Raw genomic sequence first — 25,688 nt, 5'->3', positions numbered from 1 at the left:
GGTCTAGTGACTCAAGGAGTGAAAAAGTTAGATGCATTTTCCTATAGAATTCTCCTAACCTTCATTTTATCACTTTCCAGGCTGATGTTTTAAAACTTTTTTTATAGTTAGATTGTACTCCAGTTTAATCATAAAATGTAGGGCTAGTTTGGTAGTCCAGTGATAGCTCACTTGTGCTATGGCTAAAAATCCAAAACTAGTTGGTTTTGTCCATTTGCTGCCAGACTTTGGGGTATTTGGGAGGCAGTATGCTCAGCCCTGGGAGGCTATAGACAGAAAATTGCACCTCACTGTTGCAGTTCCTCTGACTCAAGAGTGTTAACTGATTTTGGAATGATTTGCAGCCAGCTCTCCTCAATTGAGTGAATGAACACCACAACACTAATGCCATAGAGTGGAATGGACAAAGTGGGGGAAAAAAAAACTGAAATACCATTGAAGCTCAGTAGATCACAGGATTTCAAATGCTTACAAATAAGTCAAATAAATAAAAGGTTGTGTATACAATGTGTTCTAGAAAAATGAATAATAAAACATTGACTCTCACTGAAAAGTGTTAGATTTATCTCTCTCCACGACTAACTCAAACAGAGAAATGTCTTTTCTCTTAAAAACATATATATTTTAGGATGGCTCCAGAAGTTGCTGCAGTTGAAAGGAAGGGTGGCTATAACCAACTGTGTGATCTTTGGGCCGTTGGAATAACTGCTATAGAACTTGCAGAACTTCAGCCTCCTATGTTTGACTTGCATCCCATGAGGTTGGTAAATAAAATCTGTTTATGGCAGGCTGTAAAGCTCTGTGAATAACATTTTTTTTAAATAGTTGGCTAGACATGTTTGTAATATGAGTGGTTATTGCCAGTAGTATTGTCTGCAAGTTTTCAAAATGTACACATGAAAATTTGTAATGGCTGCATTTTGCATAAACAAGTAGCCTAATCTCATCTTTTTTGGGTTGATGGATTTTTTTATTGCAGCCAAAAATAATTTTTTTTAAAGTAATGGATAATCACAATACAAAAAATCACAAAAATGTTATCGGTTTTCAGAGCACTGTTTTTAATGACGAAAAGCAACTTTCAGCCTCCCAAGCTAAAGGACAAAATGAAATGGTAAGCATATTTTGCTCTCTTATTATATTATACTAATCATTCATTTCACTAAACTACTGAATTCTAATGTTCACTATTTCATTTTGCAGGTCAAATAATTTCCATCACTTTGTGAAAATGGCACTTACAAAAAATCCTAAGAAGAGACCTACAGCTGAAAAATTACTACAGGTATGATTTTTGTTTGTATTTTCTGAAGTAGTTCTGAGCTGAAAGTACCTTTAAACTTACCGTGTTCAAGTTTAAATTAAAACTTTCTCTTTTCCCTTGTCTTTGTCAATTAGCACCCTTTTGTTACACAGCCCTTAAATCGAACCCTTGCTATTGAATTACTGGATAAAATGAATAATCCTGATCATTCCACGTACCATGATTTTGATGATGATGATCCTGAGGTAAGAATACATGCTAACCATAAAAGTAAATGGGTTTTGCTAGTAAATGGGTTTTTAAAATGTTTGACACTTATAGATCTAAAAGCTTTTGCTATAATGTCTATTCTGAGATCTCAAAAGCTTTTAAAAGGTCATTTTGATCTGTGTGTAACCAGAGTATGGCATTTTGTCACAAGTGCAGTAAATTATCAGAATTTGTTATAATTGGGAAGGAAAACCTAAAGTTGCAGAAAGCAAGGGTGAAATGATAATTTCAAAGTATCTAATTGTGATATTTTAGGTTCTTAATTATTGTTTAAACACGGACCAGGTCGTATATGGTACTATAAAAAAAAAAAAAAAATCCTAAACCCATAGAGGTACAGGTGTAGAAATTGTTTACAAAGCCTACTTGTATTCTTTTGTTAATAGATATTCAGGTTCATGAGTGTGGAGTACTGAGATTCTCTCTGTTTTGGAATCTCTTCCCCAAATGATTGTTCTGTAGTAGCAAACCTTATGATTACTTCATTTCATCTAAGAGGGATCTGTATTGGGAGTATCCTCAGTAGCAGTCTCTAAATGAGCCAGAACTTTTGCCCTAACCCATACAGGTATACGACTAGTTCTTCAGTACTACTATGTAAAGCCAAGTCCCTTTCTCTCTGATTCTTCACATGGATGCCCTTCCTTCACCCTGTCCCCTCCACCTTATCTCCCACAAGGAGCTAAAGCTTGGAAACTATTTTAGGATCAATGTAGATCTTTGTCTTCCACTGCTAATCTTCTGTTCAGCACTAGTATCACAGTGAAAGTATGCTTCATATAGTCTTTTCTTTAATCTTTTTTTTTAAAAGTTGTTTGTATTCTGTTACATTCCTTTTGCAGGTTATAGTTATATTATTTCCAGTTTTAAAATAATCCAGAAAACTTGATTTCACTTAGTTTTGTCAAACGTCAAGGCATAACATCAGTGCAAGCTTCTACAGATGAAAAAAATAGCATGCTTATATAAGAATGATAAACCAGGCAGTAATTAAATGTTTCACAAACAAGAGAAAATGGATGGCATGCAGTCAGAATGTCTAGTTTTATGGTGTATTTGCATACACGGTATAAATGTAGACTATCCAGATATTAGCAGCTTCCAAATTGATTATCGGTTTTGAAAGCTTAAATCTTTTGTGACAGGCAGGAATGCCATGGATTGTGTTCCTGTATGTTTGTGTTTGACTTCTTTTGTGAAAAACTAACTCTCAAAATGTCTGCAAATGGAAATTACCTTTCAGGGTGAGACAGGCTAAACTATTGAATTCCAAAATGTATTTAGTTTTGACTTCAGAGACTGCTAGTTAGACAAAAGTTGGTCAGATGTGATAAGAAATAAAACGTGAAGATGACAGTAGACTAACACATCTCATTAGAACTTGAAATGAGCCAATGTTATATTATTTGTTTGTTTCTGGTAATGCCCACAACGTGCTGAGCACTATGCAGGCTCTTAAGACCTTGGGAAATAAAATACTATACACAGACAGAAGGACAAGGGGTGGGAGTAAGCAGTTCATAAATGTAATATTCTTATTAATTATTGTAGTACTAGACAGCATGCAGGCAATTCTTAGAAAAAATATAGACCCTATTTTTACAGTGAAGATCTTACAATCTAAAGACAATAAACAACAAGGGAAAGCAGCACCAGGTGGAAAGGGTCTCACTGCATCCTTCGCTAAAGGAGATGATCTGTTGAATGCTAAGCCTATTGGACTGGAGTCTCTTAACGTTTGGGTTTTCATAATCCAAATGATTATGGTGCAGGGAAAACCCTTCATCAAGACCAAAAGATGACCATCTATGGACAGGTAGTGAAACCAGTGACATGTCTGCATTTCTGATTTGTAGTTTAATTCTTGTTAAATACTGTTTGTACAGGAAAAAAGGGGGGGGGAGTTGTGAGGATGCATATACAGTTCCTTTAAAATTGTAGCAGGAAGTTAGGAAGGAGCGGTTCTAAGAATTGCTGTCCCTATGGGGTCGTCCCTGGTTCCTTGGAAGTTGGATTGAATAATTGATGTGCGGTCGTCTTCTGCCATTTGCCTGTGGAAAGGATCCCTGATACGATTTGCACCTTCCTCATCTTGAATTCTCTTCTTGGGCCCTTGAAGTGATTCATGTCGAATCTTCCTTTGATGGAGCCATTTCATTCCACAGGGCTTATAATTGTGATGGAGGGCTCTTTAAGAGTGAGCCCTGCTTTAACTCTTCTGTGTCACTTTTGGCTTACTACTAATAAAGTTCTTACCTCTGCTGCCGAGTGTGTTCCTAGTTCTTCTGTGTCCCACTACAAGCAATATGGTGACAGAAATGGCTGTATCCTATCTCCTAGAGAAATGAGAAAATAAAAGAAAAAGAATCAGTGGAATTCCACTACCATGAGCAGGGAACATTTATTTTCCTTATCCTCAAGCACTGTAGCAGCCCCCGGTTCTGGCGCCCGGGCTAAACTTGGCAGTGGGGGGAAGAGAGAGACTAAGTGTCCTAAGAAGGATGGGGGGCAAGAAAAACTCCTACCCAAAGCAGAGGCCAGAGAAAAATATATTTTCCTCAGAAAGGAATGTAGAGAAGAGACTTTCTCAGGAAACTGGGCTGTGGGCAACACACCAGAACAGCTTCAGCAAGGTGTCCCAGACCCAGAGAAACAGAAAAGGATGAGAGGCATCACCACAGGAGAAGTGGGAGGGGGTGGAGAAGATGCCTTAAAGGTACAGAAGCAGCAGGATAAAAAGTAGCAGATTGTAAAAGAAATAAGTTTCTTCAAGAGCAATGAAGCTAATATTTCCTATAATAATCCCTCCAGAAGGTTTTCCCTTTGCTGATAAATCAGCATGGTCAAAATGGATAGGTTTTGACAAGCAATTTTGCATCGTTGCGTGGGAAGTGAGAAATACAAAGTAAGCTGTCTCATATTTATTATGGCAAGTGACCTACTTGAATACATCCAACCTAACTCCAGATCTAAATGACATAGTGAAGAAACTCTCTGATGTACAATTTTTAGGAAGTCTGAAAAACTCACAGATAAAATCAAAGGTGAACCCAAGAATACAAACTTGTAGTGAGACTTAGCAAAAAGCACAAAACTCAAGCAGAAGATTTGGAGACAGCCTACAAAGAATGGGAAACTACTTGTGGAAGATACAGTAAAAAAAAAAAAAAAACCCACCTACACCATTCTTGGAAAATGTGTCCAGCCTGTAAAGGAGAGTGCACGAAATGTCATAAGAGACATGAATGCAGCATTATTTAGATCTTCTGTAAAGCATGGGCTGTGGGGCGGGAGAGAAGAGAAAAGAGAATAACATTTTCTAAGTGAAGTGTTCACAATAGACATGGTTGCAGAGCTGCTGATGTCTTCGCAAGGAAATATGGAGACTGAAGATCAGTACGCAGCTCTTCACTAGAATGTGATGACAGTTTACCAAAGACTAACTAAAGTGAAATAGTGAATCCAAAAGCAAAATGAACATACCAGCATACACATCAGATCTTTGACACTGGGCAAGCAGACTGAATCAATGAAAAATTCTTCCAGTGTGAAACTTGAAAGAAAAGTTAGCAAAGGGAATCTCTCATCTGCGATATTGTTCTCTCTCAGGCTCAGTGAAGAGTTGGTAGATTGCTCTTGCTGATATCAGGAACAATGAATTTCCTTTCCATGAACCCAGGCATCACATGATCCATGGCTGAAACTGTAAAGAGAGCAGTGAAGTGGAGATCGATAAATCTTATAGACCTGGTTGTATAGAAGTGGGTGGTCTGTCTATTTACTCTAGTTAAGAGACATTCAATTTTGAATTGGCCTTTAAGGGAATGCTGCTACAGAAGATGTGGAAAACTAGACAGTGGAAATTACACTTAAAAACCTCTTTCGCTTTAAACATTACAATCTTAATTTTGTGGCCTTGTGTGTGGATGGTGAACATATACCAGCTAAACCTCTGCAACCGGACTTCAGGGCCGGAAACTGCATGAGAAAACGTGAATCTGGTGCAGACGGCTGGTGAACACATGGAAGATCACTCTCTCTTAATCAACCATGAGGCGTTTGCACAAGTTACACCTTGTTTGCCTTTGACCTATCTTCCAATCAGGGATGTGCTGATCACTATTCCCTGATAAAAACTGGGAACCTGAGACCAGAAATACGTTTTGCAAAGGCTTTGACAGACACTATCAATATGATTGTGTATGGGGCTTTTGACAGTGTCATAGAGATAAATCAGAGGAGAAACGTTCTTTTGACTACATGCGAATATGGACACTATACAGCCATTGTGTGTTTTATCAGCAGACCCTTACACACAAGAGAATTTCTTAGATGTGCTTCCTTGCGAATGGCTCCCAGGTGGCAGTCAATCTCAGAGACTTCCCCCAAGGTTTTGTGGTCAACACACAAGCACACGACCAACCCAGTGAACAATGGCTCAGCTTGTACCTGGTGGAGTGTGACTGTAGAGACTTTTTTGACTCATACGGATACTCCCCAAACTGTGGTCTTTCCTAGAAGCATTGTGAAATTTTTAAACAAAAATGCCACCAATGTGTTTCACGTTGGAGAATTACAAGACTCCTGCTCTGTCACCTGAGGCTATAGCTGCAGTTTTTCTTACCTCACCGTAGTAAGGGTTTATCTTTTGGTCAGATTTTAAAACTGTACTTTAGTGATTTAGTGCAAAAGGACGGGATAGTGATGAATTCTGTGTAAGAAAAACAACAGAACAAAACTTGGGCACGTCTAGGCTTACTCAAAACATGTTTCTGCAAGCCCAGATATGTGTATCTTGCCATTACTTTTATAATAGTGTTTCTCAATAAACCAACCTCAGGTGGGGGTTTAAAGACAATGTCTGGTGGTGTGGGGTTTTTTTTGGTTTGTTTTTGTTTGGTACAATGGCCAATGCAGAGAAAGTACATAGTATTTTTTTTTTTTAAAGAATAGAAATGTTTTGTTTAAAGGAAAACATTACCATTTTAAAAATGAATGCATGAAAAACATTGCACATTGAGCCATTTGGGTTTTTAGCCAACTTTTGCTTTTTAGGAGGGAAAAAGGGAGTGGTTTCTTGATCAGCCATGGTTTAAAGGCCTTCAGGCGTTCCAAAAGCTCTATGTTGGCTGTGTTGTGGAAGATGGTACGTTCAGCTCCACTATGGCATTTATAAACACATCCCATCCTTTAGGTCCATGCCTTCTAGGAATGGAGCTTGTTTGGGTGACAACCTGACTAAGTTAAGCATGTTAGAACCATTAACAACTGAGCCTTTGTACACAAAAGCCCCATAATTGTTCTGTGAAGAGATGTTTTTACCCTGCTCACTTTATTTAGCAATACTAATGCATTTCTTGTAACACCTATTCACATTATCCAACACCTCCTGAGTAACGAGAGTCAGAATTCTTTGGTGTTTCTGGGGGTTGGCAATCATACTCTTTCTTGTTCCAGTAGAAACAGATTTATTTTCTCTTTATCTGCATCACTCTGCCTCATGTACATAAGGTATCTTTGAAGTATGGCTGCATAAAGTTTATTTCATATTCAACTAAATTGGTCCTTTGAAGAATGGCCTTTATTTCAGTATCCAGTAAGTGACCCACAGTTGTTCTGATATTTTCCTCCGCTGGAGGGAAAACCCTTAATTGCTCCAATTAGTGGGAAGGCACCAGGTACATTTTTTTTTCCTGCATACTCTTTTATTGATTAGTCAAAAGTCCCATTATCAGAGGGATAGCAAAACTTAAGAGGTCGATAAACTCCCACCCCAGACTGCTTCACCAGATGCTTTTTTTTTTCTAGTGAGATACTTTTATTACACAGTTCTTATACATTACTTTTTCAGCACATGTACTTAATTGTGTGTCAAAGGTACTTTTTCTGTTAAGGTATTGAGTTCTAAATTACTACTAAATTATCAGAGGCTGAACACAATATGCCCTTCCTTTTCTGCAGGGGTGATTGGCTAAGTAATTTTAAAAGGACCAGGTTTCTCTTCACATAGCCAGATGTGCTTGCAGTTGGCAGCCTCGGCTGTTAAAAAGGACTTACCAAAAATTCATTTCTTTTTGTACCCAGCTGTTCTTTTCAAAGTATAAACTGTGGGCCAGTCTGGATGGAAAATCCTAGTTCTTAATCTATAAACCTCTGGTGTAGAAGTATTTAAATCCACCACCAGATAGCTATAAGTTCTTCCGGTAGTTCAATAGTTCAATAGTCCGGTTCTTCAATAGTTTCTAGAAAGAATTCGGCCTTGCTAGCGTACATTTGCAGAGTAAGCATAATAATTTGTAATTTATCCCTGGGTTTTTTAACAGAATCATGTACTTTGTGTTTCGGTTAATTGTGCAACTCTTCCCCCCCCCCCACAAAATACGTTTTGAACTATATACATAATGCACACATTCCTGTAATGCATGTACTTGGTAAAGGCTTTCTCAATTTCATCACTTTCACAAGCAGAGTTAATCAAATAGTCTACAATAATCTTGTTTACTTTATTGGTAGGAAACAACTGGTCATCATTAAAAGCATCAGGTGACCCCTCCACAAAATTGATAAAAGGTTATTTACAAAGCAGTTCTTTATACTGAGATTGCCTGCAACTGTAACACCACACAGTAGGCTCAGACATAAGATATTTGCTCGGTGTTATCCAACACATTTTTTATAAAGTGACTTTTCTAATAGTTGCTAGGCCCTGTGAGAATTATATAAAAAAAAGGTTTCCATCATGTATCCATTTTCCAAAGCTGTAGTGCAGGTTTTAAACCTTTCTCTGATGACCCTCATGTTGTGACTGTCTGCATTTTCTTAAGGGTCTTTGTCTCTATTTGCTACTGATTTTTGTTCCTTACAATAGAGGACTGCTGCACTTCTCTCTTCTTTGGGTTATACTTCCCTAGGTCTATGCTATAATCTAGATTAGATCTGTCAGATTGTCAAAGTAGATCTTGTCACAGTTTGCTATGTTGAGGGTAATCTCTTTGACTTTCATGTAGGCCTTTCCTTCTGACACCTTGTGCCCATACAACTTTGTGATGTGTTGATCTGGCAGGATCTCGCTTGTGAGGTCCCTTAAATAATCCGCTGGAGGGAGTTTCCAGTCTCCCTCCCTTTTCATGAATATCATCTACTCTGTGTCATGGTACAGGCACCTCTTTGCAACCTGTCTAGCAGGTTATATAGTTCTAATATGGCCATAAGTGGTGGTGAAACAAGCCCTGAAGACGTTGGTATTGCCAGAGACCATGTAGCATTCTTTTGTATGCTTCCAAGACATGCAAGCTGTTTCATCATTGATAAACTTGGAGGATGAAACCTCATAATTGGGAGAAAATGGGTGCTGAAAGAGTTCGTCAAGAGTCTCATGATGCTGGTATTGGGTAGGTTTGTTCTTTTGCCTAATTTACCCCCCAGAGAAATTAAAAACAGTTTAGCAATTTGATGCTTTGTGGTGTTCAGCATAATCTTATGTTGGCATAAATGCACATCTTCTTTCTTTTTAGAAATCATTAACTTATTTAGGTTGTTTTTCTTTATGCACCAGCTTGGATACCCTGAAGTCTCTTGTTTCTGTATTTAGAAAAGAGTTTGTCAGATTTTTCTTCAAAATGCCAGATTTCATAGGTGGTGGGGTTTTTTTGTTTTTGTTTTTTTTGCGCCACCATACACCCTTTTGCTATGGCTGCATTCAATTCCACTGTGCACCAACTCCCCAGGATGGCGCTCTCCTCATCAGTATGGGTGCATGTCTTCTGCTACTCAGTTTCCACACAGATTTGGCATAGTGGGAACATAAGTTTGCCACCTACTCTGACAGATAACATTGGGGGGAGAGGGGGAGAGGCATTGTGGGCAGTGTTGTTTAATTTTGGAATTCCAAAATAATTTGTGAGGGGTCCAAATTTGTCATGAACGATATCGGCTTGTTCGATGGGGTGCTCTTTAGTTTTGTTTATGAAAGGGTACAGGCTGGTAAAATTGTAATAGTGGATTTCTTCATTGGGGTTAGGTTTGTAATACAAGAAAATAGTGTTAGACCTCCCTCCAAAAAGAGCATCCCTGAGCACCAGAGTTGAAGCAATTGGGCTTTGTTGAAGAAATCTGCAAGCTCCCTCCTATCTATTTCTATCATCACCTCCCAATTGTGTTCCCAGAGGGTCCTGACTTCATATCCTCATCTTTTCAGAAAATCAGTCTTGAGCTGTCTTGTAATAAAGAAATCCAAAAGTCGTCCCTATCATTAGGTTGTGAGATTTTTCATCATAATAGGTGACACAGCCATGGAAAAAAACCATTAAAAACCCCATTGAAAGGCTGTGCATTTCCTGTTAGTGACGGCATAACTGTCTAGAAAGTAGAATCCTACCTGTAAAGCATATTGTATCTGTATATTTTCTTTGTGAGCGATATACAACAGCCACTGGATAGCTGGAGTCGAATAGCTTCTTCTGTCTGTGATAGTTGTCTGGAGGGAGAAGTGCTGTGGTGTTGGGCTGTAAAAATATAAATCTGTATATAGCCATGCAGTCAGAGGCCAACATTCTGCACTGGAAAGGATCTATATACAAGTTTATCTCTATCAGGACCCTTCACTGCAACAGCGATCTCATTTTCATGATCTTTTCTCTGTACAGGATACAGGCCCATTTCAATGTTGACATCCTGCTGACAATAATACGCAAGCTCCTGCTGCAAGTCAAATGTCTTATCGGTTGTCCTGATACCAGTCCTGATACCAGTCTTTCTCCCCAGGCATCATGCTGTCAGTGTCGTAGTGCTCTCCCCTCGCATAGGCCCCACATAATTTTTTTTTTTTTTTTTAAATAACAAAAGTGGGAAATACTCTTTGTAACCTTCAAACTCCATCACCTCTGTAATGCAGCTTGAAGTTGCTTTTTCCATTCTAAACAAATCACACTGAAATAAAGACGTGTATCATTATTAGTAAAGACAGCATGTACAAAGAATAAGATCGTATATTATATATTTTCAGATTTATAAAGCAAGCGAAACCCCTTGTCCTGCAGCCCAGCAGTAATAATTTTTGAAAGATGGTTGCTGTTATAAGAAGACAGTCTCCAAAAAAGCTTTTTTATGCCAGCCTAACTGTTTGTTTGAAACAAAGTTCAATGTCTGTAGTTAGCAGATTGATTTGATCACTACAGCTCTGAAATTCCCTATGTATGTATGTATTATGTACCCCTCCTAAAATACTTCCTTTTGTTTAATTTAATATTAATCACAGCTCACCCACCCCCCTTTCCGTGAGTGAATTACTGATTATTTTTCCAGCCCCAACAGGACCTAGTATCTTTAACCCTGATGGAGCATTAAGGAAACATGGATGTGTGATTACTAAGGATATGATTCTGTCATGAAGGTTGCAGATTCCATGACTTTCCAGCATCTCCGGGACTACTTCTGGGGCGCGGCTGGAGCCCCCAGTCAGCCCCAGGGCTGCCAGAACAGCTGACTGGCGGTCAGTCTCAGGGCTGATGGAGCAGCGGCCCCTGGGCTGCTGAAACAGCTGGGCTTCTGTGAATTTTTCTTTGCCTGTGACCTGTCCCTGACTTCTACTAAAAATACCCGTGACAGAATCTTAACCTTAGTGATTACATCTGAAGGCAATGGTTCCACACAACCTCTTTTTTTTCAGTAGGTTATGGTTAAACCAATGTAATTCAGTGGTGTTGAGTCAGCTCAGTTGTACTTATGTACACATGTCTCAAATATCCATGTTTTATACAGAATATAGGAGCATTTTTGGTTTATTTGAAACACATGTTTTTGTTTTATTTCCCCTGAATTCTACATGCATTTCAGCTTTTTGCTGTAAATAGGTTTCTTTTCTTAAAGACATAATAGCTGGGTTCTTTGAAGCTATTTTTATTTAAGACATACAACCCTTGAAAACAGAGATGCCCCATCAAAACGTTCATCTTATTTAACTGCCACACAGACCTTGTAACAGAAACACAGATAGTCACAAAGACCTTTTTTAATAGACATTTTTATTTACAGAGACCAAGTTTTATTATACTTTATATCGCATGCTTGTCCCCTTGCCAGTTTCTAACTTAACTCTTTTAGCCTTTTTTTATAATTTTACGCAGTGGGGCTCTGTAACTTTGTGTGTGGGTCAGGCAGTCAATATAATGCACTAAGTGGGTATTTTTTGGTATGGTAATTTTGTTTAAATACTGTTAGGTCTCGAGCGCTTTGCACAGCAAGTATAAGAAGGAAACAGACAAATTTGGATAAATACAGACTTACCACTGTCCATTTAAATTCAGAATGATGTATGTAACAGCTATAAAACCATTGCACACTCAGCTAGCACAAACTGTACAGATATAATGGAAATATATATTGTTAGTACGTGGACAGCAGTCTAATGTAGTGGTGTGTCTTTAAAATGCAAAACATACTCTTTATATTGTTTGTTTTTAGACTTTGCTTGTATCAGACATTTTAAAATATTCTAAGGAGATGAGTAAAATACATATTACAGGACAACTGTATCTTCACATAATAGAAGGTATATACTTTTGGTAATAATGCTTTTTTTTTTCTTTTCTAGCCCCTTGTGCCTCATAGAATTCATTCAACAAGTAGAAATGTGAGAGAAGAAAAAACACGCTCTGAAATAAACTGTAAGCATGTGTATACTTCATTAAATTAAGAATATTAAAGGTTATAATAACTTGAAATTAGCTTTTAATTTAAACTGAGCTTTTGTCTATCTACCTTAACTAGAAGGAGTCCAGTGGCACCTTAAAGACTCAGATATTTATTTGGGCATAAGCTTTCGTGGGTTTTTTTAATTTGAAGCAGTGTTGGAAAACAAAATGGTATGGACCGATACATATTTTAAGAGTGTGTGTGTGTATATATGTATATGTCAGGGTTCGGCAACCTTTCAGAAGTGGTGTGCCGAGTCTTCATTTATTCACTCTGATTTAAGGTTTCGCGTGCCAGTCATACATTTTAACGTTTTTAGAAGGTCTCTTTCTATAAGTCTATAATATATAACTAAACTATTGTTGTATGTAAAGTAAATAAGGTTTTTAAAATGCTTAAGAAGCTTCATTTAAAATTAAATTAAAATGCAGAGCCCCCCAGAGCGGTGGCCAGGACCCGGGCAGTGTGAGTGCCACTGAAAATCAGCTCGCGTGCCACCTTCGGCACGTGTGCCATAGGTTGCCTACCGCGCGCCATAGGTTGCCTACCGCGTGTGTGTGTGTGTCTCTGTCTCAAAATATGTACCGGTCCATACCATTTTGTTTTCCAACTCTGCTTCAAATCTCTCTACTACTACAGCCTAGTGAAATAAGGTTTGACATAGGTTCCTCTCAAAGACTTTCAATGCCACTTCATGCTATTCTTCAGAGAGGGTTTCCAGAGAGTGGTGCAAGATTCTGTCTTCACCCTAGGACTGAGGAAAATGTCATCATAATACTGCTATGCATTGCAATTTGGTACTTTACTTTGAATATTGCTGGCATTAAACTTTTGGGCCAGCTATTCAGAAAATGTTTAATTTAAAGTTGGAGTGAAAGCCCCCTGAAACCTTATGGTGATGGTAAAGAAACCACTGCTAAGAAAACCCTGTGCATAACACTGACATTTCTCATTCAACTATTAGGATCATCAGTTTTATTTTCAAACTGAAATGGTCACACGCAACTTGGTGGAGGAAGAGTCTGATGAGAGGTTAGATCAGAAGGCAGGACTTTCCTTTCTCCAAAAACAAATGCAGTTTAAATTTTGAGTTTGATATCTTGGGATTTATAAACTAATAGTAACTGGAAGTCTTGAGCTTCAAGAACATTGTGTCCAACTTTTGGTACAATGGCCAATGTCTCTTGCAGAAGAGCAGTGTTGGAAAATTTAATTAGTACTCCTCAACCCTTCATCAGGGATTTTTACTGCTGGTTAAATCTCCCAACAGTACGGATCTGAAAAAGCAATTCACAGAAAAGATTTACTCACTTGTAACTAAAGTTACGAGTTGCCATGCAGAGTTATGCTTCCCTACCATGCTGTTTCTGAATCCTCTTTGTGATCCTTCTCATATGTGGATGATGAGGACATAAGGGCAATCCCTTACATAGCTCTGAATAGAAGCAAGGATGGGCAACCCCCAGAGCTTGCTGCTTTCTAAAGGGCTCTGAGCTCATGGCACTAAGGGCATGTGTGTGTCAGAAATACACATCAATGGAAGTGTAATATGCGCATAAAACTGAATTATGCTTCGTTAGTGGCCAACGGCTACTAGAAACTGAATCCTTTCTTACAGTAAGCAAACCAGATCTTGACTTTATTTTTTTCCTCTATAGTTGGTCAAATAAAGTTTAATCCTCCATTAAGGAAGGAGACAGAGCCACATCATGAGTTTGTGAGTAACATGTTGCATGGGTTTTACGCCTCAGATTTTACATCCTGCAAATGAGAAAAAAGCTTGACTTGTGACATAGTCCCTTCTCTCTCCCCCCAAGCAATTTTATCAACGAGCTCCTCGCCCTGGAGTTCAGGTTCTTAGGAAGGGAGCGTGCCTGGAACTGCACTTCTTTGGCATAAGAGCCTTGCAAGAGCAGAGCTGGCACACTTCTCTTGCAGTGCACTACAAGAGCTCCTCCTTCCTTCCCTCCCTTGATTGACCCTTTCCTCTGGTAAAGAGCCAGCTGGCTTTGGAGATGTGAGTTGGTGTGCACACTCTCTCTTCCACAGCAGCTGGCTTGGGCAGGCGGACTGCAGCCTGTAGTATCCCAACGGGACAGAGAGGAGTAGCTTATCTAACACAAACAAGAATTTATGCAACAACTTCAGACAAATTATATACCCATTTACGTAGCTGCATAATCACATTACTTATTGCTATGCTGATTAGAGCATTATATATATCTATAATTAAACATATGGAAAAACAGAGGATCAGCAATTCTAAAACTGGCAAGAAAAATATATGTTAAGAGCGAGTCTTACCAAAATCACCTTACAATGTCAGTACTCGTATTCCCTTTCTCTGTAGTCTGCTTCACTGTAATAAACATTGTGGAAACTATTCTGATTAGCACAATCTTTAGTTCTACACGCCTTTAAATATTTTCTCACTTTTGTGTTCTTTTTATTCTTTGAGAAGTTCTTGAATATGTGGCATGACAATTGCAAAATAGGTTTTAATGAAGAAAATGGAGCTTAAAATTGAAAAAGCAGCTTTTAGATTGTACATTTTGATTTTAAAATTCCTGTGACTGGGTGTATGTCCCCGTCACCCAGCTGGACAGCTTTTCAGGACAACAGTGTTTTTGAGGGGAAAGCTTTCTTCTGGGGCTTAAGGCACAGCCATAAGGAGCGTTTCTTTGGCAGATGTTCTTGGAAGGGAGGAGTTGAAGTTTGCACTTAGTTGTCTCTCTGGCTGCAAGAAAGGATTAATTCCGCTGATAGGGAAAACCAACACAAAAAGTTCCCTTGCCAGAAGGGAGAACCAGAACTTTGTTTTGACTCTGTCAAAAAGACAGACAACCACTATCTAAGCCCCTGTGTTTATCTCCCTGCCCAGGGGGAGGAGCTAGAACTGTTCATTTGGATATTTCTGAGGAGGGAAAGGGAGTGCTTAATTGTCTGCCTAGTATTGGGAAGCATGAAGGGCTGTACTTTGCTCTTAAGATAAAGGGATTTCTTTATTTAGGACATCTTAAGATATTTTTCCTTTAAAAGTTTTTCAGCACCTTATTCCTGAGGGCATGGCAGCAGCTTTCCTATAATACCCTACAAAATTATTTGAGCTCATGTTCAGTCTGACCGAAGGTGAAGAAAAACTGCATACCAGTGAAACAAAACCATTATTTTGATATTTATGAGGTTACTTTGAACTACATAGAAATGTAACGGTAATCTGGAAAAAAACATTTACACTTAAGAAGTTCCAATACTTTACAGGTACCTGCTTTTATTAAATTAAATATGAATGGCTTTAATGGCTGATTCATTAATATACTGCAAAGTGGAAAAGCCAGGTTGATTCTTGGAAGCTAGAGACTGGTTCCTTGTTAGAGGATGAGAGGATTGTGGAGGTGGTGTCAGACTCAAAGATTGAGGAAAGGAGTATTGTATCATTAAATTTAGATCATTCTGGTCAATGGAAGTCTGAGTACTAACTGGCTGCAAAAGAAGTCCTGTTCATTCTAAGACACATTTTGATGAAAGGTCTTGTAGGAAGAGAGATTGAGGGTAGAAGTTTGCAATAATCTCCAGTATTCTAACAGGTGACACAAAATCCTGGAATGGGAGGGATTGAGAGATGGGAAAAAATTGCTAATTGCTAATTTCAATTTATTAAGGTAGTTCTTTGGCTCTTTCTGCTTTTTTGCTGTTAAGTAATGTTTAAACTTTATACAAAATTAATTATGATGTAATATGAAATGTAAGTTTTGTCAGAAGCTGTTTAATATGGTTTAAGTTTGCATTTGCATTAACAAAATTGTGTTGGCAAGACAATTTCCCTTTGTGTATATCTGGCTTTCAGTCTCAAAGTAAATAACCTGAGTTTCTTGGTCTCTGTCTAATGAACAGCCCAACAGTAACGATTTTTTGGACAGTTCAGAAGAAATATACTACACTGCAAGATCTAACCTGGTATATTTCACCTTCTGATTTTCTTTGTCAACCTTGGTTTTGTTTTTATTTTTGTTTTTCAAAGCTAAAGTTTTGTTCAATTGCTGTACTTGCTTTGCCTCTGTAGAACAGTTTTTCAGGCTAAGGGTTAAGTTGTATGAATATTTCTAATGAATGGAAGGAAAATATATATAAAGTAGGTCAGTATTATGCATTAACTGTAATGTCTTAAACTTTTTTCACTATGTCTAGGAGATATTTCTTAGCATTTTTTGTTTGGCAGTTCCTTTAAACATCCATTTGAAAGATTAGAAAATGTGTGTGTTTTTAATGTTTTAATATCCAAAATGTAATTACGGTATAGAGGGAATACAAACATTAACGTGCATACTGACAAAACCATGAACATTCAAAGAGCTAGGTCAGAAATGTGATAGTCTCGGCATTTGGTACTGCCCCACTGTACCTGTTCTCTTTTCCAACCCTTCTCTGCTTTAACAATGCAGTGTGAAAATCAAGCCAGCAAGCTTTATTCTGTTCTGCTCCTGGGTCTTCAAATGGCCAGAGACCCCTGTATCTGTTGTTGGTGATGGTTGCTAGTTATGTGTAAAGTAGTCAGAGCACCGTTTCATTTCTTCAGACTCTGTACTAAGTGGAACATGCTGTGCTACCAACTAAACCCAAGTCGTCTTTTGGTTTGTAAACTGAACATTTCATGTGGAAGTCCGTTGAGGAATAATAAATATGGAACAAAACGATGGCTTTTTACATCAGCTTCTCAGAAATTGTATCTGCCAATAGATAGCTACTGATAGCTTAAGCTGTACCGACTGCAGTTTTGGAGGCAGTCCTGTGTAGATTTTCTCCTTAACACACACAAATGTCCTTTAACAACTTTCTTGGGACTACAGCTCCAGTTTCTCTGCCTCCAGCAGCATTGTCCTGCACTTCAGCTCTGCTTTTCTTTCAGCTACTGACTCTTCATTTTCTCACTTTTTTTTCTTGCCACTTTCATCTCTGCTGAATGCAGATGGTTCCTGCTGTCCTCGTGAGTGCGGTTCCAGCAGATCTTTCCATGGTCATTCCCAAAGGGACTCCTGCAGCCCCTCATAGATTGGCATAAGCCCATTACAGTAGCTGTTGCCCTCTAGCCCACTGAGTGTAACCTGGCCTAAGATGCCATCTAAGATGCACTTACAGCATGTATCCTGACCAGACCTCTCCTTTGGCATCTCCTCTGCCCCATGGTTTTAAACTTAGGACAATAGTGATTGCTACAATGAAGAAAGAAGGAAATAATGGTTTTAAATAGGAGGGGGGGGGGTTTCTAGGCTGTGAACACTTTCCAGACCTCTCCGCTTCATCTGCATCAGGCACTCTCCATTCTGCAATTCCACAGGCTCATTGTGAAACAGAGAGAAGTGCTCTGACTCAGTCACAGGATCCCAGTCACTTTGAGATTTGGTTTTGTTTGTTTTCTCACCTACCAAGGTTGTTCTTCTGGAAAGCCCAGAAACCGAAGGAAGTTTTTCTCTTGTCTTCTGCACGAGACCATGCTAATCACGCTCTCCCTCCTCTAGATCTGTTAGTCACAGCTGCAGACGCTGTTCACTAGACAGTATATGGTTTCTTCAAGCCTTCATGAAGTGGGATTGAGTAGTCCTCTCATCAAGAGGCTTTGACTTCTCATTTCACTTGGGTCCGGAAATTGTTCCACTGTGGAACATATACCTGATGAGGGACAAGCCTTTGGCAAACCCATGAATCTTCAGGATCATAACCAAAACAAGCGTCAGAGGTTGGAGAGTCTCTATGGGGCATATAGATAATGACAGGGACTATAGTCCAAGTTGGAATTTCAGATCACCATCAAACTCTGTGGCACTCTGGTCACTGGATCTAACCATTCAGCAGCCTCTTCCCCCATCACTACACAGATTATATTTAAGAAGTTTGACATTTGAACTGTGGCCACTGGTAAAAATGGACAGGGGAAAAATTAAACCTGTCTCTGACGCTGCCATCTGGATCCTCTGGGAGATAGAAAAGGTTCAGTGGTTGACTTCTTAGTTATATCTAGGGAAATTTCAGCACCCAAAAAGACTGACTAGCAGATCCACCATAATTCATGGCAGATGCCAAACTAACAAAAGGGTGCTATTGTAGTGCCTTCCACAAAGGGACATGTTTGCTTCACATCTAAACAAACTTTCGTTCTGTCTTGATCTAGGCACCCCATTGGGGACCTTGATCACCCCATTGAGAGGGTGGATGCGCTTTCTTCAATGGTCAACCCCTAAACCTCTATGATTCTATGATAAACACATGCCTTTTCTGCCAAAAAAAAAAAAAAATGCATATGTATTTGCCAAAAGGCCAAAGTCATCCTCATCCCCTGTCACTGTCCCATAAGGCCTTGTTTCCCTAGTTTGTATTCAGCCTGTCCATATCAGAACCATGGCAACTCCCTCAAACAAGGAATCTTCTCCATCAGGACCCAGTTCTACCCCTGGACCCAGACAGCATGTGTGTAGCAGCTTGAGATCTACCTTTTAAAAAATTTAGTGATTTTTTGGGTGCTTCAGTTCTGGGTGCCCATCAAGACACATGATTGTCAGAAAGCGAGCGTACTTAGCACATTTTGAAAATCGAGTCCCTCGTATGTGTTTCAAATTGGGCACCCAAATTCACTAGTCATTTTAGAAACTTCAGGCCTGGATGTTAACAAAATAATTCTCCAATCCTTTGGCTTCTCTTCTCATCTGATTGATGTTTTGCTTACATCCAAGGAGGACTCTACAAATCAGGCATATTGGAGCAATTGGCTGTTTCTTTAGTGGGTGCTATACCAGAAGTGTCCCTCCCCTTGAGGCACACCTCTCCTTCCTTTTGGAGTTTTTGTTAGAGGACTGAGTTACAACACCCTTGAATGTCACATACCAACTCTCAGATCCTGACTAAACAATGACAACCTCATCGTGCATTCTCCCATCACTTGATTTTTTCCAGTGTGCTAAATGCTGTCAACTGCCAGTCAGAGCCAGTTAGCAGAATGGAACCTTAATTTCATTCTGAATGCTCTCAACATTTCTCCTTTCAAGCCTCTGGCAAAAGCTGCCTTCCATTATCTTTCTATTAAACCGATGTTCCTCATTGCTACCACCTTTGTTCAAAGAATTAATGAGTAGGGAGATCTCTTGTGTAAAGAACTCTTCCTCCTGTTTTTCACAGATAAGCAGTTCTTAGAACTGTTCCCACATCATTACTTAGGAAATTTCCTTCCCTTCAGTCTGAACACATCCTGCCCAAAGGAAATGAATTAGTATTCCTAGATATTAGAGCTGTAAAATATTGCCCAAATGGAACAACTTTTTTTCATAATGCCAAGATCCTTTGTTTTGTATGTGGTCCATCCTACTTTTTTGGAACCGGTTTCAAATTCCACATTTCCCCATAAGTCATAGCAGCTATTAAGGGATCCTGTATTCATTTCCAAAAGGCTCCCCATACAGGAATAAGTGCACTCACTACTTATTGTGGGCAGAGAAGGGACTGTCCATCATGTCAGGAAATCGCCACCTTGGGCTTCTCTCCGTGCCTTCATTAACACTGTAAGGGAACGCAGAGTCCCCTAGGAGTGCAGCTTTTGGTCACTGGATCCCGGAGAATGCGCTAAGCTAGTACCCTTCCTAATTATTAGGGGTTTTCTGATATATAGTTTGCTTGTTTCTGTTTGGAGGTTAGTATTCTTGTATTGGTCACTGTACCGTTATGACACTTTGGGGTTTACCAAGGGGTACAGGGTGAATCACTACTGCCTCCTTACAGCGCGAGGGAGCCTTATCTGTGCTCCCTGGGGGAAACTCGCCCAAAACTACAAAGGTTGCTGCCTGCTGGCAACACAAGCGTCCCACTCCAGGCTCTGCAAGTCCCGCTCTTTCACTCCGCAGGCTAGCAATTTGAATATCCCAGCCCTTATGTCATATAGAGAGACCAGTGTACAGTTTAAATTCCCCCATTCCTTTTCTTTCATTATAAATCAACAAGACTCTTCTCCCTAGAATAGCCACAATTTTTGTTTACATTACATTTCAAAAGTGAATTGGGAGGGGAGGTTCTTGAGATTGTCCTCAGTGGAAAACATAAATATGAACATTATTCTTAAGATCCAGTGGAAGTAAGTAGGATGGGGGACTGAGTCCAAGGGATTTTTCTTTCTCGGCCAAAGAGAGTTAGATTTCTGAGACAGCCAATTCTGTTTCTGGCAGACCATTTAAAATATTGAATCCAGTAGCCAGTCACTGCAGAGGGATTACAATAGCTCATCAGAATGGATATATTTCTCTTCATTGTATGGGTTCTAAATAACAATAGTGATTGTGCCCCTCAGACAACCACAGACAGAGTGCAAGAAATCGCAGAACAAGGGGGGAGGGAAAACTGCGGATATGCAACAATAATTTACAAAATTCCTGCACGCTGATTAGCTGAGACTGTTTTATTTGGATGTTTACTAAAATCCCAGAAGACTTAATTCTCTTTTTTTGTAAAAGTACCAACATTATCTAAAAAGTTGAACACATTTTTAATAAAATAAGGACAAAGGAATTTGGTGTATAACTTAAGTTTTATTCAGTAAGCATTCTCCTTTATGGGTGAATGAAATGCTAAGAATCATTAGTCATTCCTTCCACTGGGAGACTGGAAAAATGGTGATACTATATTAATGGAAGATGTACACGATCATTTGATTGACCATCTTTGAACAACTAAGGTACATTTGTATTGTCAACTGATCAGGAGTTACCTTATCAGCAGCTAGTAGCATTTAATATCGAAGTGTTATACACCTTTACCCCGATATAACGCAACCCGATATAACACAAATTTGGATATAACGCAGTAAAGCAGTGCTCCGGAGGGGCGAGGCTATGCACTCCGGCCGATCAAAGCAAGTTCAATGTAACGCAGTTTCACCTATAACGCGGTAAGATTTTTTTGGCTCCCGAGGACAGCGTTATTTCGGGGTAGAGGTGTACTTCCAGATTTTATTACTGACCACTTAATTACAGTTTCAAGAATAGCAACTGCAATATCCAGTTATCAATTATTAGTTCACTGTGCATATTCAAAGACACTTGTTGAAAAACTATGAAAAGTAAATGGGAAAGTGAATTTCAAGTACAGCTCAAGCCTACACAATAAATTTGTTCCAAATTAAGAGTATAAAACTAGCAGAAAAGCAAAGCTACAATTATAGCTCATGCATGATGAGATACTTCATGACATAAAATAAAAGTTGTTTTATCCGGTACTTCATGAACCGAAAAGCTCTATAAACCGGCATTTCTGATCTTCATTGAAATTCCGGTCTATAGTGCTGTTGGTACGGGGCTGGCAGGGGGTTGGGGCGCGGGAGGTGGTGTGGAGCGCGTGCTCTGGGAGGGAGTTTGGGTGCGGGAGGGGGCTTGGGGTGCTGGATCCGGGGACTGCTCACCTCGGGCAGCTCCCCGCAAACTGCTTCTAGGCGGAGATGCGACAGGTGGCTCCACACGCTGCCCCCGTCCTGAGTGCTAGCAACGCAGCTCCCATTGGCTGGGAACCGCGGCCAATGGAAGCTGCAGGGGCAGCGGCTACAATCGGAGGCAGCGCACAGAGCTGCCTGCCACGCCTCCGCTTAGGAGCAGCTGAGACGGGTCGCTGCTTGTGGGGAGCTGCCCGAGGTGAGCGGCCCCCTGATCTGGCACCCCAAGTCCCCTCCCGCACCCAAACTCCCTCCCAGAGCCCTAATTTAGGATAAAAAGATTTTCCTCTGGAATGCATGATTCATTCTCCTGCATGACTTTTCTTTATCCATTACACTGAGATTTTGTACGTTGCCGTCCACACCCTTATGTTGTGCAAAGTGGTGGGTTTTTTGCCCAAGTAGAACTCTAGTTATAAACAATACCAGCAATTCAAGACCAGTTTACTGTTAACTGACCTCTTAGAATAGAGTGTAATTTGGGACATTTTGTGGATCATATTAAGATAATTTAATATTTTTTCCATATTCAATTGATGATGATTGTATATCTTGCAATATTATTTTGAAAACATAGGGCTCAGTCAGATTTATTTAGTTTAGTGTTTTATATTCATGTGCTGCATATTAATTCCAATCAACTGATATTACTACCTCCTGTGTGTGAGATAATGGTATAAATATAGATAGAGTGCAGTATATATGTGTGTATGTACACGTGTCTATTTGTCTGTATTTGTTCGTCAAATATGTAATTGAAAGTTTTATAAAACTTTCAAACTCAGCATTTGGATGGAGATGAGGATACAGTTTTTATCCAAATCTCAGTCTTTACAAACTCCCTTACTCCCCACTGATTGATTTTAGTGTACATAAGGAATTAATTTACCCAGCAATGAAGTGCATTTGGGTGAAATACAGTAATGTTTGAAAAGCAAACAGGAACACAATACAGCAGTTTAGAACAGGAAGTGAAGAACATAAATGCCCATTTGAAAACATAGTCTAGTAATTCTGGCAGACAGCGTGGTAGTAAACTGGATAAAAACAAAGGTTTTGTCCCTTTAAAATATATAAGCATAAATAACACTGACAGATGTCATCTTTCATAAAAAAATAATTGCAGGGCATATAACCATCAGTGACAGATAAAGAATCTTTTACATTTTGTAGAGGTTTGCTTATTTTCTCTTATTAAATTTTCTGTCACTCCTGCAGAATGTACACTGTCATGTACTATAGAATGTGTAAATTAAAGTAGACAGACACTTTAGCTCTGTCCAGCGTAGGACCTTCGCTTTCCATTTTTATAAGAATTTGTGTCTTACACTTTTGGAATTTATATTCAAAATGCTTTTCACTTAAGGTGGGAAATTTCTCTCACTCTAGATAGCTGTGTAGTGCCTAAAGGGAAGGTGTCACAATTCAGGGCAATTGCCACCTGTATTTCCCTCTTGTGGTCCAGCAAGTACACCCACTCTCAGGTTTCTGGCTCCCCAGCCATCATCTGTCTTGGATGGAGACTTGTGTTTCTCTCCATCCTGACCAGGGTATTTCCAGGCTGCACAGTTCCTTGCCTACACTGTGAATTCCCCAGCAAAAGCTGACTGCCCAAGCAAGCCTGCTTTGCTTTTGCATGCAATTCGAAGGCTATAAACAGGGTAATTGCCACAGTAATAAGTTACTACACAGCTCTTTCTAAGCAAGTACATTTATTCTTAAGGTGAAAGCATTACAGAGAAAACATTAAAACAATAAAAGAAGCTACATGCGTGCGGATACGCTTACCAGAGATCAGCCCACCTCCAACAAGGGCTCTGGTCGGTGAACAGTCCTGCATATCCAACAAGGGTTTTTTCTGTGGTTCAAAGTTGATGATAGCTGTGAGCGCAGAACAAGCACACCAAAGAAGTACTTCCTTATGTTAGTTTTAACGCTGCCTCCCTATAAATTTAATCGGGGTGACCCCTGCTTTCTGTGTTACATGAAGGGGTGAGCAACACTTCCTCCACACAATTCATGATTCTATAGACCTCTATCATCTCCCCCCTTAGTCACGTCTTTTTCCTAAGATGAACAGTCCCAGTCTTTTTAATCCGTCTTCATATGAAAGCTGATAATTTTTGTTTCCCTTCTCTGTCCTTTTCCCTATTCTATCTTTGTTGAGTTGGGGTGACTAGAACTGTGTACAGTATTCAAGGTGTGGGCTTACCATGGATTTACATAGTGGCATTATGATATTTTCTGTCTTATTATCTATCCCTTTCCTAATGGTTCGTAACATTCTGCTAGCTTTTTTGACTGCTGTTGCACAATAAGCAGATGTTTTCAGAGAACTATCCATGATAACTCCAAGATCTTTCTTGAGAGGTAACAGCTAATTTAGACCCCATCATTTTGTATGTATAGTTGAGATTGTTTTCCAATGCGTATTACTTTTGCATTTATCAGAATTGAATTTCATCTGCCATTTTGTTGCCCAGTCCCCCTGTTTTGTGAGATCCCTTTGTAACTCTTCAGTCAGCTTTGGACTTAACTATCTTGGATAGCTTTGTATCATCTGCAAACTTTGCCACCTCACTGTTTACCCCTTTTTCCAGATCATATATGAGTATGTTGAATGGCAGTGGTCCTAGTTAACTCCTCGGAGGACTCTGCTATTTACCTCTCTTCACTGTGAAAACTTTATTCCTATCCTTTGTTTCCTTTTAAGCAGTTACTGTTCCATGAGAGGGCCTTCCCTCTGATCCCATGACTCCTTATTTTGCTTAAAAGCCTTTGGTGCTGGACCTTGTCAAAGGCTTTCTGAAAGTCCAAGTACACTATATCGTACAAGTACTATGTCCCTCCAGTGCAGGGACGCCAAAATGAGAGCTGCACTGACAGCGGAGAAGCGAGTGTCAATCACACTGTGGAAACGTACAATGCCAGATTGGTACCACTCAGTCGGAAATCAACGTGTAGTCAGGAAATCCACTGCATGGGCCCTTGTCATGTAAATTTGCAGGGCCATTAATCATCTCCTGCCAAACAGGACAGTGACTCTCGGCAATGTACCGGACATAGTGGGTGGATTTGCAGCAGTGGGGTTCCCAGACTGCGGTGGAGCAATAGACAGCACACACATCCCTATTTTGGCATCAAACCTACTTGCCACCGAGTGCATTGAGAGAAAAAGCTACCTTTCTATGGTGGTGCAATTGTTGGTGATCACTGGGGATGCTTCACCCACATCAACATGGGCTGGTCAGGGAAGGTGCATGACGCTCACATCTTTAAGAACACAGGACTTTTCAGAAAGCTGCAAGCAGGGACTTTCTTTCCAGACTGGCAGATTAGCTTTGGGAATGTTGAAACGACAATAGGGATAAGTTACCCGTTGCTCCCCTGGCTTATGAAGCCATACACCGGCCATTTCAACAGCTCCGAGGAATGATTCAACTACCAGCTCAGCAGGTGCCGAATGACCGTTGAATGTGCTTTTGGTCGATTTGAAGGGGCATAGTTTACTCACAGGATTGGACCTCCGTGTGAACAGAATCAAAATGGTTATAGCTGGCTGCTGTGCGCAGCTCTACCTCTCTTGGTTGTACAACTATCTCTTCTAGGACGAGGAAATTAATGAGAAGTCCTGGTCTTGTGGGCAGGAGGCATCCCTGTAATGGAAAATTTATGTACACACCTAACTGAGATTTCTTCCCATGAATTGGGCTCGCCTGTGCTCAACTGCTTGGACTGTGGTGGAATCAAAAACAGGTCTTGGCTTGCTGCACAGCTGGGTCCCCCAGTCACCAGTCCCCCATCCTCCTCCTCCCCCTCGGTGTTCCCGGTAGAGGCCTGTGACTTGGACTCTTCGGAGGTATCTTCAGTATTGTGCAGGGTGGTGGTGGGGTCTCTGCTGAGGATGGCAGGCAGCTCATCTTAAAAGCAGCAGTCTATGGCTTAGCACTAATCGATTGTTGGCTTTCTGGTATGCCTGGTACAGCTCCTTAGCTTTCATGC

The 25,688-nt window shown here is 39.9% G+C and overlaps 1 protein-coding gene across 1 annotated transcript in view; it reads left to right on the top strand.

The window, feature by feature from the left end:
- The window catches only part of MAP4K3 (mitogen-activated protein kinase kinase kinase kinase 3), a gene marked incomplete in the record, with an annotated part of 123,200 nt that overhangs the window by 42,305 nt on the left and 55,207 nt on the right, over positions 1 to 25,688 (top strand). Inside the window, 7 exon segments of the mRNA XM_034764013.1 lie at positions 629 to 760; positions 1,052 to 1,114; positions 1,204 to 1,285; positions 1,399 to 1,509; positions 12,126 to 12,198; positions 13,885 to 13,943; positions 16,121 to 16,183. Of these exon segments, the coding sequence (XP_034619904.1) occupies positions 629 to 760; positions 1,052 to 1,114; positions 1,204 to 1,285; positions 1,399 to 1,509; positions 12,126 to 12,198; positions 13,885 to 13,943; positions 16,121 to 16,183 (583 nt within the window).

Source organism: Trachemys scripta, chromosome 3 (genome assembly GCF_013100865.1).
Source record: "Trachemys scripta elegans isolate TJP31775 chromosome 3, CAS_Tse_1.0, whole genome shotgun sequence".
NCBI lineage: Eukaryota > Metazoa > Chordata > Testudines > Emydidae > Trachemys > Trachemys scripta.
Note: the sequence above shows the minus strand (reverse complement) of the source record. Positions and strands in the feature narration are given on the sequence as shown.